The 17,540-nt window shown below is 33.3% G+C and overlaps 1 protein-coding gene across 9 annotated transcripts in view; it reads right to left on the bottom strand.

The window, feature by feature from the left end:
• Positions 1-17,540, bottom strand: part of Tjp1 (tight junction protein 1) — a 228,627-nt gene that overhangs the window by 20,684 nt on the left and 190,403 nt on the right. For all 9 annotated transcript variants that reach the window (XM_027954011.3, XM_071608673.1, XM_027954019.3 and 6 more), the window contains 9 exons: positions 11,551-11,690; positions 10,743-10,848; positions 7,609-7,759; positions 4,669-4,777; positions 3,178-3,397; positions 2,730-2,914; positions 2,384-2,479; positions 830-912; positions 18-228 (listed from right to left, as the gene is read on the bottom strand). In XM_027954011.3, coding sequence (XP_027809812.2) covers positions 18-228; positions 830-912; positions 2,384-2,479; positions 2,730-2,914; positions 3,178-3,397; positions 4,669-4,777; positions 7,609-7,759; positions 10,743-10,848; positions 11,551-11,690 — 1,301 coding nt within the window. The remainder of the gene's footprint in view (positions 1-17; positions 229-829; positions 913-2,383; positions 2,480-2,729; positions 2,915-3,177; positions 3,398-4,668; positions 4,778-7,608; positions 7,760-10,742; positions 10,849-11,550; positions 11,691-17,540) is intronic.

Genomic DNA, 17,540 nt, shown 5'->3' with positions numbered 1-17,540 from the left:
AGCCTTAATATACTCACTTGTAAAAAGATGGTGGTTGTTTTTACGAAGCTTATGAGATCGTTCATATAATTTCCTGGCACTTTTCCGAGATTCTGGACATAATCTCATTCTCATTGTTTTCACACCTTGTTTAGAGTCAGGGTTAAGGAATACAACAATTGGGTACCACTGGGCATAATTAAGACGATCAACTGCATTTGGTGTTACATCTAATAAAGCATGTTTGTCCTGGAGACAGAAAGAGACAAGACACTGTTAATTAAAAATCTTCCTCTTCAGAAAACACCACATCCTATACTACCTTTCAATTCTAACAATCATTTGTGTTCTAGAATGTGTCAGGAGTACATATTAAAAACTTTGTAATCAAAAGTTAATTCAAAACAATTTCTAGCTTTTTAAAACCAAACCAAACCTTTAAACCACCATATTTTTAGGACTTAGCCTCCCACAAATGGAAAACCAACAATATTTATTTGTGCTCAGTTAGAGAGCAAATAAATGCAACAATTAAATGTTCCTGACATTCCCTTATTGTGTAAGTTAAGGTCACCTTGAATTGAACTGATGTAATATAAAGAGTCTGTTAATTACATCCAAACATCATATACTTTTTTGCAGTAACAAAAAATCATTTTTTGGTGTCTATAATAACACTATTCCCTTGAAGGCAATCATTATTAAATGCCTTTCAGTGGGGGCTTCTCTTATGGTATGTCAGTAATAATCTTAGGAAAACTACCTTCTACTTTCAAATTCATCAAATATCCCCACTTAAAAACAAACCATTACAGCTTATAATGAAATATAGCAACTTTTAATAACTTACCTGATCTATTATTTGCTTTATTGTATGAAGGCGAATAATGCCAGAGCTACGTTGGTCAGTTCCAGCATCTCGTGGCTCACTTTCTATTCATGAAATAGGACAAACACAAAATATCATATTGCTTAGATCAGAATTTCTCAATTACTGGGCACTACTGACATGCTGAAATAATACTTTGTTGTGGGGCTATTTGCATTTTGGCCTGTTTGGCAGCAGAAAATTCCACTCACTAAAGGAAGCAGAAAACCCATTCCCAAAGCCCCTCCTCATTCACTGTAAAAACGAAAAGGTCTCCAGATAGAGCTAAAAGTTCTCAAATGGGACACATCCACTCTGCTCCCCATTACCCAGTTAAGAACCACTGTGCTACATAAATGCTTCTTAACAGGATCAGGATGAGAAGTGAGATGCTTGCTTTGCTTTTGGGTACGAAATTAAGGAGGTACCCCAAAACCATTAGTAATCAAAACAAATAATATTTTGAGACAGTATTTTAAAAAAAAAAATCAAAATAAATGAATGCAAAAGATCCATAATGAGCAACATATCAAAATTTTTAATGTAATCAAGCAGTAAGCAGAACTCGAATAAAAATTATTTTAAGACTGTTACTTTCAACAGAATGATCAAATATGGCAATTTTGTGAAAATGAGATGAAGATTTTTTAAAAAATAGTACTGATGAACCTGTTCATCAGTATTTTAATCTTATTTTCCATAAAACCCAGAAAAGTAAAATTATTAAATTTTGTGTATAGTATAAATATAATATTTAAACTTAATGCAAGTTTTAACAGACATACTTTTTTTTTTGGTTTGGTATTATGATTGAACCCAGGAGAGGATCTACTACTGAGTTATACCCTTTTCCCTTTTAAATTTGAGATAGTTCTCCCAAACTGCTGGGACTGGCCTTGAACCTGTGAGATCCTCCTGCCTCAGCCTTCCAAGTAGTTGGGATTACAGGTTTGTACCACAGCACAAAGCTTAGTATGCTTCAGTATTTACATTTAATACTACTTACTACAAACATCTACAATAATAACAACTGACATTATTACTCATGCTTTATTATTATGTTTTGCATATTTGACCATTTGTTAGTGTAATGATTAAAATTCACTGTACTGAAGCAAAACAAGATTGAAATAGAAGCCTAATTTTGCCATTCATTAATGGGTGTCATACAACAAGTTTAGACTGACTGATATGGTTCCAACCACAACCAAAAGGCTTAGTTTGCTTAACTTTGGCGTATTTTAATTCTCACCTGGCAATATTAGTATGAGGATTAAACTAAAGTGTGAGCTAAGCAGTTTTCGTATAAAGTCAAAAGTTTCATAAATGGTGATTCTTATTAAAGGGAAATGGTAGAATAAGGATACAATCATTACGGCTTCCTTTCGAATTAAAAGAATAGGAGATAAAACTACAAATTTCTCACAAAAAGTTTTACTTTTATTAAAGGACCAGAACAATCCTTTTTGAGGAGCTAATTAGTAAAGATATACACTTAAGTTCATCTTAATTAAATTCAATCTTGAGTGTACTTACTTGCAATCTGATAAATATCTGGTTCTTCTCTTGCCAGCTTTTCTCTGGCAACATCAGCAATTGGTCCAAAGATGGTTACAGGCCTCAGGAATCCAGCTGGGGATAAATTAAGATGAAAAATAGTACAGTTTATACTTTTGCTTTATTAAACATTCTTTTTTTAATTTTGTTTTTTATTTGTACACAATACATTTATTTTGTTTATTTTTATGTGGTGCTGAGGATCCAACCCATGACCTTGCACATGCTAGGTGAGCACTCTACCACTGAGCCACAACCCCATCCCTGCTTTGTTAAACATTCTAATATAAAAATATATTAGATTAATCTATGGGAAACAAGCTACCTTCTCGAAGAACAACCCTTTCATAAGCTGGAAACTTGGTTTGAACTGGTTGAGCTGACAAATCCTCTCTGCTTTTTCGAAGATTTCTCTTGGAGCTTCGAAGACCTCGGAATCTCCAGAAGTCAGCACGATCTCCTCCTGCTGTTTTTGGAAGTGTGTACTGTACGCTGGCTAATTGCTCAGCTCTATGCAAGAGAAAAGTAAAATAAGGATATTTAAAAAGTAATGTGGAAAAAGACAACAAAATGAAATGTCAAAATACTGAGAGGTTCACTTGTAGTTTAAATCTCAAAGTTACAGTAAAATAAAGAGTGTATAACTAAGTCAATTATAGCTATGGTGAATATAATGAAAAATATTTATTTACACTACCAAAATTTCACAGTGAGACTGAAATCTATCATCATTTACTTAATTCACTTCATGAGAAGTATCCAAATATTCATACCTGTTCTTATTAGGAATGATGCCTCGTTCCACCTCCTTATGATTTTTACCAATTCGAATAGCAAGCCAAGAGCCTAGTTTTCCGTTGTACAAGGTATCCACGACACGGAACACTTCTCCTTTGTTAAAACTAAGCCCATAGGGAGACTCTTTTTCATATTCAAAATGGGTTCTAATATAGAAAGAATCTCCTACATCTGATTCTACAATGCGACGATAAACTAAGAGAGATCAAACAAACACATTATCAATATTTGGTGAGATAAAGAATTAGTCTGAGAAGACATTATATTAAAATGCTGGTGAAAATATTAACATCAACAAAAACAACAGTATCCAACAAATGATAAGTTTTTACTATGTGTCAGGCATTGTATTAACTACTTCATCTCAGGTATTCATCCACTACCTCATGAATTGGGTACTCTTACTATGTCTACTTTTTCGTGGAGAAACAGATCAATTTGTTCAAATCACATACTTGATTTCTATTTATATTATCTGATTTAATTTAATTTGTCTGCAAACATCATAGACTTTCCATATTCTAAATAAGTGGCTCTCAAGTGAGGGTATTTTTGCCCCCCACTTCAGAGACTGTTTGCCAAAATCTGGAGGAATATTTTTTATAAAGCTCCAATTATGTATGTTGAAGGGAGATGGGAGGTTTGCTGGTAACATTCTCACCTGGTGGGTAGAGGCTAGGAAAGTTCTGAAATATCCTATAACAATCAGGACAGCCTCTAAAAGATAGACTTATTCAGCTCTAAATGTCAACAGTGCTAAGGCTGAGAAATCAAATTCTAAATTTAAGTATATTTGCTTAATTACAGAGAATATTAGGTGTTATTCTGTAAAACAACAAACATTTGAGTATATTTCTTTTTTTTTATTCAAACTTTTTTTATTTATTTTTTTTTTACTTCTTGTGTCTTTTATATATTTCCTTTTTTCCCTTATTTATTTATTTTTTTAATTTTTATTGTTGGTTGTTCAAAACATTACATAGTTCTTGATAAATCATATTTCACACTTTACTCCCATTTTTACCCCGTATACAGATTTCAGCATCACATCGGTTACACATCCACTGTTTTACATATTGCTATGCTAGTGTCTGTTGTATTCTGCTGCCTTTCCTATCCTCTACTATCCCCCATCCCCTCCCCAAACAAGGGGGACATTTGAGTTATTTCTTGGAAAACATTAGTGCAAGATTTGGGAATTATTCTTATAGACTTTTGTAAAGGGTTGGTTGGCATTTTACTTAAAACTATATTGGTCCTATTACTGTGTTCTGCTAATAAGCATAGTTAATACTATGTGCCCTGAAAAGAATTAAAATAACGAAGTTACCTCTGAGATTAACAAATTCATTCATCTCAAAATTTTAAGTGATTTATTTTAAAAAAATAAAAATAAAAAATAAATCTCTAGGTAAGTCCTCAAATTCCCACAGGTTCATTTTCCCCCATTTTTGACAGTATCTCACCATCCTTCTTCTTCTGAGCCAATATGGTCACTTCTTCTCCTTTGGGGAGGTCAAGTAGGAAAAGAACAGCTTCTTCTCTTATGATATTTGTGAAATCTACATTATTCACCTATCAAAATAAGATTTTATAAGTTAGCATGGCTATTTCTAAGAACATAAAAATTTTTATTTATCAAGAAACAGTTTCTGAGTCAATCTAATTTGAAAATACTATACTTTTAAGTAGGAAAGAATTTATTTTGGAAAAAATACTGTGTGCTCTAATTTAAACAAGCAGAAACTAAGTAAAAAATTTCTTTAGAGTATGGTCACAATATATCCTGACATTAAAGATTATGTGGTGGGGACAGAGGTGTAGCTCCCTTGTAAACCATTTGGCCTAACATGCATAAGGTTAATTCTTTTCAGGCAATACACACACACACACACACACACACACACACACACACACACATCTAATTAAGACCAAAAAAGTCAACTTATATTTATAGTCGTAAAATCTGTCACTTTAAATTTTTAAATAATTCTATGAATGTATAATATAGCCCTACATTTTACTAGTTGTGAAAAAGAAATCAAAAGGAAGTGAGATTTTTTAAAAATAATAATAAAAAAGGACTATAATTATGGCATCCCTGTAACAGCAACTCTGTAAATACAGATGTGATGTCTGCCAAGTCAATATGTACTTATATCAAAAGCTCCATCAAAATGTCACCTGTGATTGTTTAAGATTTTTTTTTTTCCCTTCCACTTTTTGGGAATTTTCCACATTAAAAAGGAAAAGGCGGGGGGGGGGGGGGACCACCCAAAACCAAAACAATCAATCAGCATGTACTATTGTAATAAAAACAAAAATAAACTATTAAGAAACATTTTTAAAATAATGCATATGTTGATTACTTCAAAACAGGATAGGAGGTAGGAAAGAAAGAAAAGTTTAATTTCCTCGATATGGATTGAGAACAGGATAAATATCATTAGGAGGAAACAATATCAGGTGGAAATCATTAAGTCAGAGGTGATGCCTTGACTTTTTGACATGTTTGAAGGCAAAGGAAAAGAACAGATGAAAATTCCAGAGACAGTAGCCTAAGGGGCCAGGAAACTGCTCCCGGGTAAAAAAAAAAAAAGATTCTGATGGTAGGCTGCTCATGTGAGTGATGAAGACCATCACAGAAGAGAAGCAAGGTATTCCCCCAAATTTGAGAGTAGTAAAGGCAGGAAAAGAATAAAAGACTGATAAAAAAGATTTTGTTGTCACTGCTATAAGAATCTAAGAGAGAAAGCATTTCAAGGATTAAGATAATTGAAACATTGCTTAAAAAAAAAATGGGTGCTGAGGTGACATTGGTCAGCAATGGCTTGGGAAAATTCAAGGCAGTAGTGACAAGAGGAAAGCAAGACTATATATAAACAAAATGACTGAAAGTAAAGTAGGGAAGGAACTCAACCACTCCTTTAACTAGGTCAACAGCAAAGAGGAGAAATAAAACAGTGGAAAATGGATGAAGAACCATAGGAGAGGGAAAGAGAAAAAGATGAACTACAAAATTCTAGAGCAGACAAGATTCTGAATTCAAGAGTGTAGGCAGGAGGTAGGCTGAAAACAGAAAGAACAGAAAAGAGGCCGCAAAGACACTTGGAGTTAGAGAGGTAAAGTGAGTTCAAGAACTCTCATTTGACAAACCTATCTTCTGACTAAAATGGGACACAGGCTATCTACCAGAAGTCAAATGAAGATCTGGATATTTTATAAAAAGAAAAGTAGAAGACAGACGAAGAAAATATTGTCATTAGGCAACATGTTTATGAAAAAAAAGAAGGAAGGGATAAAGTGAGGAAGGGGAGAAAAGACAAAGGAAAAGAAAAAGAAGGAACACTCCATTTAGACTGCATCTAACAGAGGTTTTTCTGACTTTTATAACTGATCCTCTTTCTTGTGGGTTATGAAGTTCCAAAGTCAGGGCTATGAAGTTTCAAAGTCAGGGCAGCTTACATTGTTGTCTGATATAAACTGTATCTCCTTGTGACTGAGACATTATTTGGGGTAAAAAAAAAAATCCCAGAGGCTATGTGGACTGCTACAAAGACTCTTCTCCCATGGGAGAGAAACACCTGATATTATCTGTTGACAAGTTGTGGTCTGTGGCAGAGTCTGGCTATTCTGTTTAGTTGAACAGTAAGACTGCCAAGTATGGCCAGGAACTTTAGCTCAGTGGCAGAGCACTTGCCTAGCATGTGTGAGGCACTGTGTTTGATCTTTGTCACCACATTAAAAAAAAAAAAAAAAAAAAACAAAAAACAAATAGGAACATTCTGTTCATCTACAACCACAAAAAAATTAAAAAAAAAAAAGACTGCCAAGTAGGTACTATAGGGATTTAAGACTTATTTTCTTATCAGTTCCATGAATATCAGTGAATACCACACTGTGTACTAACACATGACATAGCAGTAAACAAGAGCACATGTCGGAATGGGAAGTAATTAATCTGGCACAGGTTAAACCTGATAAATTCTTTTTTTTTTTTTTTTTAAATATTTTTTAGTTGTAGATGGACACAGTACCTTTATTTATTTATGTGGTGCTGAGTATCAAACCCAGTGCCTTACACGTGACAGGCAAGCACTCTACTGCTGAGCCACAACCCCAGCCCCCTGATAGATTCTTTTTTTTTAAAAGATATTTATTTTTTTTAGTTGTAGTTGGACACAATATCTTTATTCCATTCATTTATTTTTATGTGGTGCTGAGGATCGAACCCAGGGCCCTGTGCATGCTAGGCGAGCGCTCTACTGCTAAGCCGCAATCCCAGCCCCCCTGATAGATTCTTAATTGAAAGCTTAATTAGTTTGAGCTGTATATAGACTACAGACTAACCAAGGCAGTAGGTTTGTTGTATCTTATTATTTTTTCTAGAGATCCAACTGACATACCCTGAGAATTTGATCCCCTTCCTCTAAGCCTTCTTTGGCTGCAGGGCTATCTTCTAGAACTCCGGCTACAAATATTCCGACATCATTTCCACCAGCTAGCCGTAAACCAACACTGTCTCCTTTTCTGAATTTTACCAATTTCATGCTGGGCCTGTTAAAATAAACATTTCATTTGAAACAGTTAGTAGAAGCTTAAAAAGTTACAGCAAACTGCTATACTAAAAATCACATTCAGAATGAAATAAAAGACCATCATTTCTAAAACTACCCACATACCACTAATCCACTGAATAAAATTTAGTGTTAAGAATGCAAGATCCGATTTAATAATTTCATTTTCTGATACACAGTAAACTTTGGACTATCTAAATTTAATGTGCAAGCACTGTTTTACACAACTAATTTATAAAACTACCTTATAAAGCAATGTTTTCCCAACTCTCAAAGAGTCTAGGTATATGATTCATTCCCAATGGCTTAAAAAAAATGTATTCTTTCCATCCCAGTCCACACCATATCGTTGAACTGGAAAGTGTCATTTCTATAAAATTAGAAATTGAAGCACAAATTAACAAATTTTCCTAATACAGAGTCAAATTCAGACTCTATGCATTATAATCTCTACACTCAACAGATGGTGATTATTAAACTTTGAAGCTGGTAGACTCTTTCAGTAGCTCAGAGTAGGTTCACTTATTCTCCTTTCCCTTTTAATATTATTAATTTTAAAAAAAGTTTTTGAGGTACTGGGGATTGAACCCAGGAACACTCTACCACAGAGCCACATCCCCAGCCCTTGTTTATTTTGAGACAGGGTCTTGCTTAGTTGCTCTGGCTGGCCTCAAACTTTTCATCCTCTTGCCTCGGTCTCCTGAGTAGCTGGGATGACAGGTGTATGCCACTGTATCCAGGACTCATTGAATTTTAAAATAAAAATCTTATAATCATTTACCCTTTCTTGATTAGCCCCATATCCAATCTCTACCCACTATTTGTTAGAACTGAAGGAAAAGATACAGGCATATCCCTCTATCATCAGAGTAGTGTTAACACCTTGGACATCTTAAAACAAATACTAAAGCTTGCCTTAAAATTGGCTGTGAAGAAATAGATCTTAATTACAAATTACCCTTTACATTTTCCTTCTAGGATATCATAACTACCTCTACATTCCTGACCAAGAGACACACTATTGTACCTCTTGTTCTCTATTCTAAACATGAGGTATAAAAGAATTCACTTTGTCCTAAATCACCAACAGTAACCAAACTATTAGAAATTAATAGAAAATAACTAAAAACCCCAAATGAATGAATGAGATGAGAAAAGAGATATTTCTAGTCCTTTTGGACCAACTATTTAAAAATCACCTTAGTTTTTAAAACTTATATTCACCTTTGATCCAGTTTTAACAGGAAATAACATTAACTAGACATAAAAGAAAAAACCCTCAACTTAGATTACGTCACTCAGGGCTACGGCTGGTAGCATTCTTGATCCCTGCCTGAAACTATTTACCAGCTTTATTATGATAGAACTGTCAGAGTCCTGGTTGTGATGGTATCCTACTTTTCCAAGCAGGTCAAAAGCATTCCCATAAACTCCTTTCCTAAACCAACAGTACAAAAAGCTCTTTTAAACATTTCCTCCAAGTCCTTAAGACTGTAGATCCTTGGAAATCCTTCTCCAGACTGCTTCAAAAGTAGACCCGAGTGCAGTCTGTACCTTGAGTAAACTACAGCCTTTGAGAATCACTGTTAAGAGGACAGCTTCAGGCCACATCTCACAGTGACATGTGCTAGGTGTGACTTGACATTTTGTACTTTGCTTCATCTGCATTATATCAACTACTCTGTAAGAGAAAAAAAGCAAACAACACTCTTTTTCCTCAAATCCATTCACTGGATTTGAATAAAACACCAAACCTTTATCGGCTCAGCTACTAATCCTGCCCACATCCTCAAATCCTCTTTGGTAATTGTTCTTCAGGGCTCTCCCACAGAAGCAGATCTCTGAAATCTTATTCAAGTTTTCTACACCTTAAAAACATTCAAGCAATTTCCAAAAAGTTTTTTAAAAAGGGGGATGGTGGTGGTGGGAGTGGGGGAGCTAATGTTTGAATTATCAATTAGCTAATATTAAAAAGATGCAATTTAAAACTTGTGTGATACCCAACAACTTGTGAAACTCTCTCTGCCTACTTGGGTACTGGGCTACCAAGACAATTTTCTTTAGTAAAGAAAATAAATGAGAGTGGGGAAATGGGTCTAGATATAACCCAACCCATTTTAAGAAATTTGCAAGATTTCAATTATTCACATCATTTACTAGAGACAACAAAAAACTATTTTGATATCATTTGTTTACAAAATTTTTATCTCAATTCCACTAAGTATAAAATACTTAATAAAATAAAATATAATAAAAGGCACAGAACAGTCAAACTTACTTTCAAGTTGTTAACTAATCTAAAACAGCTTAACCAGGGGTTACTGTCCCTCACATAAAACATCTGGTAATGTCTGGAGACAATTCTGGTTGTTACAAATGGAAGAGTGCCATTGGCACTTAGATGGCAGATATGCTGACAGAGATGTCACAGTGCCTAGGAGAGTGTCCCTGCCTGCCTCATGACAACAGTTATCTGGCCCCAAATGTAGACGGTGCTGAGATTGAGTAATATATATATATATATACTTTTAAATGCTAGGGCATTAGAAAGCTTATAGAAATTCTAATGTCTGAATAGATAACAATTTTTACTTTTTGAATTCCTGACCTATAAAACTAGGTAGGTCACACTGAATATATCCAAAAAGGTCCTTTGTTATTCTCTAATCTCTAAGTGAATCTGTAAGAAACTGTTAAATAAAGAAATAGGGCTGGGGTTGTGGCTCAGTGGTAGAGTGCTTGCCTAGCACATGCAAGGCCCTGGGTTCGATCCTCAGCACCACATAAAAATACATAAAAATAAAGGTACTGTGTCCAAGTACAACTAAAAAATAACCTAATCATAATATTGTGTCATATGTTAATTTTAAAAAGTATGTGTAATATCATTTGCAATTAAACTTTCATTCTACATAATGCTTAATAATAGACAAAGAAGATATACAACTTTAAAACTGCATTACCTAAGAATTCCATCTTCATGTGTTGAATTAGGTATGACACCATCTGAAGGACTGACAGGTAAATCCACATCTGGTTGTCCAACTTGAGCATACACAGGTTTTGGTTCTAAAAAAATAAATAAAATTTAAATTGCGAAGGACTCAACTTTTCAAAACATGAGATAATATAAGCAACTAGTGAAATAACAATAAAAATTCTACAAAACATATGTATTATTCATCAGTAAAATTAAGTTTAGAGAACTTGATGAAGAGCATATACACCACATGTATCAGAGTATATTTTACAGTTAAAAACTCTGAAGTCTTTTTAACAAGTATCAGGTTACACGGCCACTTGTGCTTCCATAGCTTTAGTTGTTAGGAATTGAAAAAAAAAAAAAAAAAAAATCTAGATTCTCTATGGAAGAATAACCAAAGATAACATTAGAGAAAATCCAAACATTTTTCTTTTAAGATCATCAATATAGTCACCATTCCTCTGATAAAATGTTTTTAAATATCCACATTTGTTACTAAGTTGAGTAAGATGAATGTGAGAGGACAAACTGAGACATTAGAAACAAAATCTTTTGAGCAACCAATTTTACAAACCTGCAGATTCTTAGTCTAAGTCCTTATATATAGCCTTAAAGGGTACACTTAAGAAAACACTATTTTTAAAATTTTGAAGCCAATCTAATGCTTCTTTAATACAGAAAAATTCATGCATGCGAAATAATAACTGCATCTTATCTTTTCAAATCTTGCAATTACCTTATTCTGACTGCAAAAAAGTTTTTTTAACTTAGTGTTTTGTTACAAATACCTGGAAGAGTAGGTGTTTGTTTCTCATTTCTTTCTACTGTAACTTCTTCCACTGTTTTGGATGTGTGATCATCTACATGCTTCACGGGAGTTGAGATAGCCCCAGGTTTAGAAATTCTCTCTTCCTCTCTGCTCCGGAGACTACATTATTAAAATAAAGAATTAAGAATATAAGGTTGATTCTGAAAAACATTTTTGAGAAAAAGTACAAGAGGACTGTCAACTTAAAAACAGTGACAAAAGACTTGCTCTAATTTTTAACAAAAAGTAATTAAAACTAGAATAGCATAACACCACCAAGAACAAATGTTATGTTTGTTATAAAACTGAAAATTGAGAAACAGTCATAATAGCAAAGTTTATTATGGATGTGTTATTTCAAGACTGCCAGAAAGGATCTTATTATTTTATATGGAAAAAAAAATAATAAACAGTGTTGGGACAATTATCCATAAATGTTTTGAAAGATTAAAACCAAACACATATTAATAATGAAAATAAATTAATTTCAGATGAAATAAAGTCCTATACAACAACAAAAATTTATTTTTTGGTGATGCTGGGTACTGAACTCAGGAGAACTCTAGCAATATATTATATCACCATCCCTTTTTATTTTTTATTTTGAGACCAGGTCTAGCCAAGTTGCCCAGGCTCGCCTCCAACTTGTGGTCCTCCTGCCTTAGCTTCTTGAGTCACTGGGATTACAGACATGAGCCATCATGCCGGGCTCTAAACAAAAAAATTTAAAACTGAAATCAAGAAAGGAAGGCCTTTAAGATTAAGACTCATTGCCCAAAAGCCATGGTATATCAACAAAGATGATTAATAAAAAATGAAATCAAAAGACATGCAAATATTGGGGGAAAATATACACATTGAGCTGAGCCAAATAAAAGTTGTTTTTAAATTCAAACAGATGAATAACAATTTCATATAGTTTGGTCAAACATAAATAGCAAGAGTTCAACATTAAGATTATAGATTGAGCTAACAAATATCTAAAAATTTGATATTTAGAAAAATAAATAACTCTGTATCAGTCAAGTAACTGAAGAGAAAAAAGGACAAAACACTAGAAAAAGGCAATTCACCGAAAGAGATATACAAACAATAAATATACAAACACATTCAACCTCACTAGTAACTAGGGAAATGCAAACTAAAATAATCAGAAATCACCTTGTCACCCATGAGAACTTTCACATGATAAGGGAAGAAAGGACATGGAGCAACAGACACATAATTATGGTAAAACTGTACAAGTACTGAGAAGGCAATATGGGAGTTATTTATCAAAACAAAAAATGCAAACATGTTAAATACTGTAATTCCACAAACAAAACAATAAAAACTATGTATCCACCAAAAGTTTTCCCAGAAAAATATGAATTATAAAAGCTGAACTAAGAAATGTATATATGTATATTTAGAAGGGCAATAAATTTCCTTTAAATAAAAATATAAAACAAGACCTATCATTACTTTTTGTAATGACCTATGATTTTACAATGAGTTCTTTCAACCTCTAAAAAACGAAACAATTAGTCTCCTAATTATCTCAGACTACAGAAAAACTTAAGAAGCTCTCCAATTTGATTAAAAAACCCTTTATTATTTCCAAACACATGTAGTAATACAGAGAACCATACCCTAACATCCCATGTATTTTCAACAAGTGTCAATATTCAATTATCAATGTAATCATTACTACTCAAACCTTGATGATGATAGTACAGAGAGAAAACAATCGTTTTCCTTATGAATGGGGACAAAAAAACAATCTAAATAAAATACCAGCTAAAGGAATATAACAGCTTATTGGAAGATTATTATATCGGGGTAACTACAAGAGTGTAGAAGTAGTTCAACATTAGGAAATTTATTAGCATATTTCATTTATAAATATTATAGAAAAATCTTAATACTGGTTGAAATAGGCATTTGAGAAAATTCAGCAGTCTTTTCTAATTAAAAATCATCAATAAGTACAACCAAAGAAATGAAAAGTTGTGATCCATTTGTGTACAATTAAAAAAAATCAATAAAAGCAAAGAAACAGGTAATATTATTAAAGAGACTATTTTCTAAAACCAAGAGTGAGCATCCTATTACACAGGGAAATGCTCAATGTATTTATAACAAAATTATAAATAAGTAAATATACAGAGATAGTCTGTAAACATTACTATTATTCACTATAATTTAAAGACTCAATTATAATCATGAAATAATGGGCCTAAAATATTTGGCAAAATTAGCATGAAATACTAAAACATTATTTGAATTTAGATAATTATGTTTTTAAAATTCAATAAATTTTTGCAATAGCATCAACAAAACTTGATTAAAATTAAAAGGTGAAAGTATATCAGTAATAATAGCATTAAAGGACTGGAGATGTGACTGTCATGATAATATGCTTAGTATATACAAGGTCTTGGGTACGATCCCCAAAACCACAAAAAAATAAATTTAAATGTTAAAAAATGGGGGAGAGTGAAGGGAAGGAAATAATACTGGTGATTGAAATGTAAAAAAACTAGGTTACACACATTCATGAATATGTCAAAATAAACCCCACTAAAATTTAAATACATAGCATTGAAAATTCTAAAACTCCTAGAGAAAATTCATACGGTAGTTTTTTTTTGTTTGTTTTAGTTTTTTTTTTTTTTTGGTATTAGGGATTGAACCCAGTGGTGCTTAACCACTAAGCCACATCCCCAGACATTTTTTTAATATTTTATTTAGAGACAAGGCCTTACTAAGTTGCTGAGGCTGGCTTTGAAATTGTGATCATCCTGCCTCAGCTTCTCAAGTCATTGGGATTACAAGTATGTGCCACTGTGCCTGGCTGAAATTTTGTATAATCTTTAGACTAGTAGAAACCTTCATAAGCAGGCACAAATTAGGAGGTCATGAAGATAAAAATATAAATGCACAGTAAAAGACATTACAAAAACTCCTATTCACAATACATGTTGAAAGTACTAGGGATGAAAAAAGGAAAAATAACAATGCAAGAGAAAAAATGAGAAATGAACAAATGATTTTACTGAGGAAGAAATCCAATGATCAATAATTTTATGAAAAGATGTTCTACTCCACTAGTAGACCGGAAAAATGTCAATTCAAAATAAGGAGTTACGATTTTCCAACCATCAGAATGGTAAGTATGGGATTCTGAAAACAAGTAGTCTCACACATTACTTTTGGAAAGAACTTATATCCATTAAAGTTTTTAAATAACAAAAATACTCTTTCACCACTTTAGAATTAAAAAATGCCAATATATAAAATCATGAACAAAGATGCTGACTGAATCTGTTTGCACAAAACTTAGAAACAGACTTCATTAATATGGAAATGTTTTTATCAAAAGAACAAACTGGAAGGATGTTCACCTTGTATTGTTAAACTGAAACAAACTGGCTGGGAAATAACTACAGATCCTGATCTTTTTTAATTTTGGGGTGGGGGGTGGGGAAGGAAACAGTTGGGAACAAAACACTATTCTTCTCTGGCATCCTTTACACCATACCTCACATCTGGCAAGCTTTATTAACTAGGAAAGAAAAAAAAAATTGGTTGGGTATATAAATATTCCTACTTATTTTGCTCATAAAATCTCCTCTTGTGGGATACTAAAACACTGGTATCTTTTTTTTTGGTAACAAGGATAGAACCCAGAGGTGCTTTATCATTTAGCCACATATTTGTCCCCAGTCCTTTTTCCATTTTTATTTCGAGACAGGATCTTGCTAAATTACTTAGGGCCTTGATAAGTTGCAGAGACTGGATATGAACTTGCAATCCTCCTATCTCAGCCTCCCAAGACACTGGGATTACAGGTGTGCACCACTGTATGTGGCAAGGCCCTCCTGCTATCTTAAAGCAATCTTCATGTATGTGGTAGGAGCATTTCACTTACAATGTCTCAAGAAACAGTTGGGTATTAAGTATCTTCCATCTAGACACTATTCCAAACTGAGCTACATTCCCTCCACCTTAGACTGGAACCTTCCAACACAAAACTGAAGCTTAACTGGGAATTTAGCTCTATGGGAGGAAAATTATTAAGAAGTTTGATGGAAAGAGTAGGGAGCTCTGCAAATTTCCTTCTTAGGAAAGTTCTAGTTTAACTTAGAAAGTGGATTCTAATCTCTCAATATGAGACACTTTAGCCTTTGGGATCAATAAATTTAAATTTGTAATTATTAAACTCATTACCAACCCACAAGATATTTGCTATTTCTGTGAAACTCCAGTTTCTTAACCTAAGTTCATATCTCATTAAGTCTACAATTCTGATTCACACTGACCAATGACACTGAATGCTAAATATTAACACTTAGCATTAACTGTTGTCAAGCAAAGGGCCTTTTCTATAACCTCACCCATCTCTCATAACTGGTGTTACCTGAGTAGAACAAAATTATAGCTCACGGTTGCTAGGAAAGCTGGGCCTCTGATCACAGAAGCAAACTGCTTCAGTTCCACTCAGTGTGAGCCTAAATAAAAGATCACACTCAATTAATGCAACTCTTAATATTTTCCAATTTCCTTTCTCACATACTGCATACAGTTAGTATTGTCAATGTGAATCCAAAACATGTCTGATCTTCTAAAAACAATTTTCCCCCTTTTGGTTCTTTACACTGTGTTAAGGATATATTTAAAGAGAATATTTAAACATAATATTGAAGCAATATTCAAAAGAAAAAAAAAACCTATATGATGCTAAATGTCTACACAAGTGTAGACAAAGATTTGATTCAACTGTAGGAAGAATCAGGGTTGGAGTTGGTGGGTTTGCGCTATTTTACTTGTTTTTATTGATAAGTACATTGTTTTTAAAATTGAAGATACTATTAAAATTAGTTACAGTGAACATTTTGGGAGCAAATTTTTGCCACACACACACACACACACATCAGATAGAGCACTAATCTGCAGGAAATATAAAGAACTCAAAAAACTTAACACTAAAAAACCAAACAACCCAATCAATAAATGGGCTAAGGAGATGAACAGACACTTCTCAGAAGAAGATAATAAATCAATCAATGAATGTATGAAAAAAATGTTCAACATCTCTAATAATTAGAGAAATGCAAATCAAAACTACTCTAAGATTTCATCTCATGCCAGTCAGAATGGCAGTTATCGATAATACAAGCAAGAATAAGTACTGGTGAGGATGTGGGGGAAAAGGTACACTTATACATTGCTGGTGGGACTGCAAATTGGTGCAACCAATCTGGAAAGCAGTATGGAGATTCCTTAGAAAACTTAGAATAAAACCACCCTTTCACCCAGCTATCCCACTCCTTATACCCAAAGGACTTAAAATCAGCATACTACAGTGACACAGCAACATTAATGTTTATAGCTCAATTTACAATAGCTAAACTGTGAAAGCAACCTAGATGCCCTTCAATAAAAGAATGGATAAAGAAACTGTGTTATATATACACAATGGAATATTACTCAGCATTAAAAGAGAATTAAATTATGGCATTTGCAGGTAAATGGATGGATTTGGAGAATATCATGCTAAGCAAAGTAAGCCAATCCCAAAAAATCAAAAGCCAAATGTTTTCTCTGATAAGTAGATGCTGATCCATAATGGGGAGGTGGGGACATGGGAAACATGGAGGAATTCTGATTGGGCAAAGGGGAGGGAGAAGAGGGGTCGGGGCATGAAGGCAGGTAACATGGTAGAATCAAATGGACATCATTACCACAGATACACTAGGATTGCACATATGGTGCAACGCTACATTGTGTATAACCAGAGAAATGAAAAGTTGTGCTACAATTGTATATAATGAATCAAAATGTATTCTGCTGTCATATAGACCTAATCAGAATAAATAAATAAAATTAAAGGAAAAATTTTCTCTTTTGTGATATACTTATTATGAACTAAAAATTATTAGCCTTTAAGAATATTTCATATAAATGAAGCTCTCATCATTCTATAAA

Source organism: Marmota flaviventris, chromosome 2 (genome assembly GCF_047511675.1).
Source record: "Marmota flaviventris isolate mMarFla1 chromosome 2, mMarFla1.hap1, whole genome shotgun sequence".
Classification (NCBI taxonomy): domain Eukaryota; kingdom Metazoa; phylum Chordata; class Mammalia; order Rodentia; family Sciuridae; genus Marmota; species Marmota flaviventris.
This window is presented reverse-complemented; position numbering and strand designations above follow the sequence as displayed.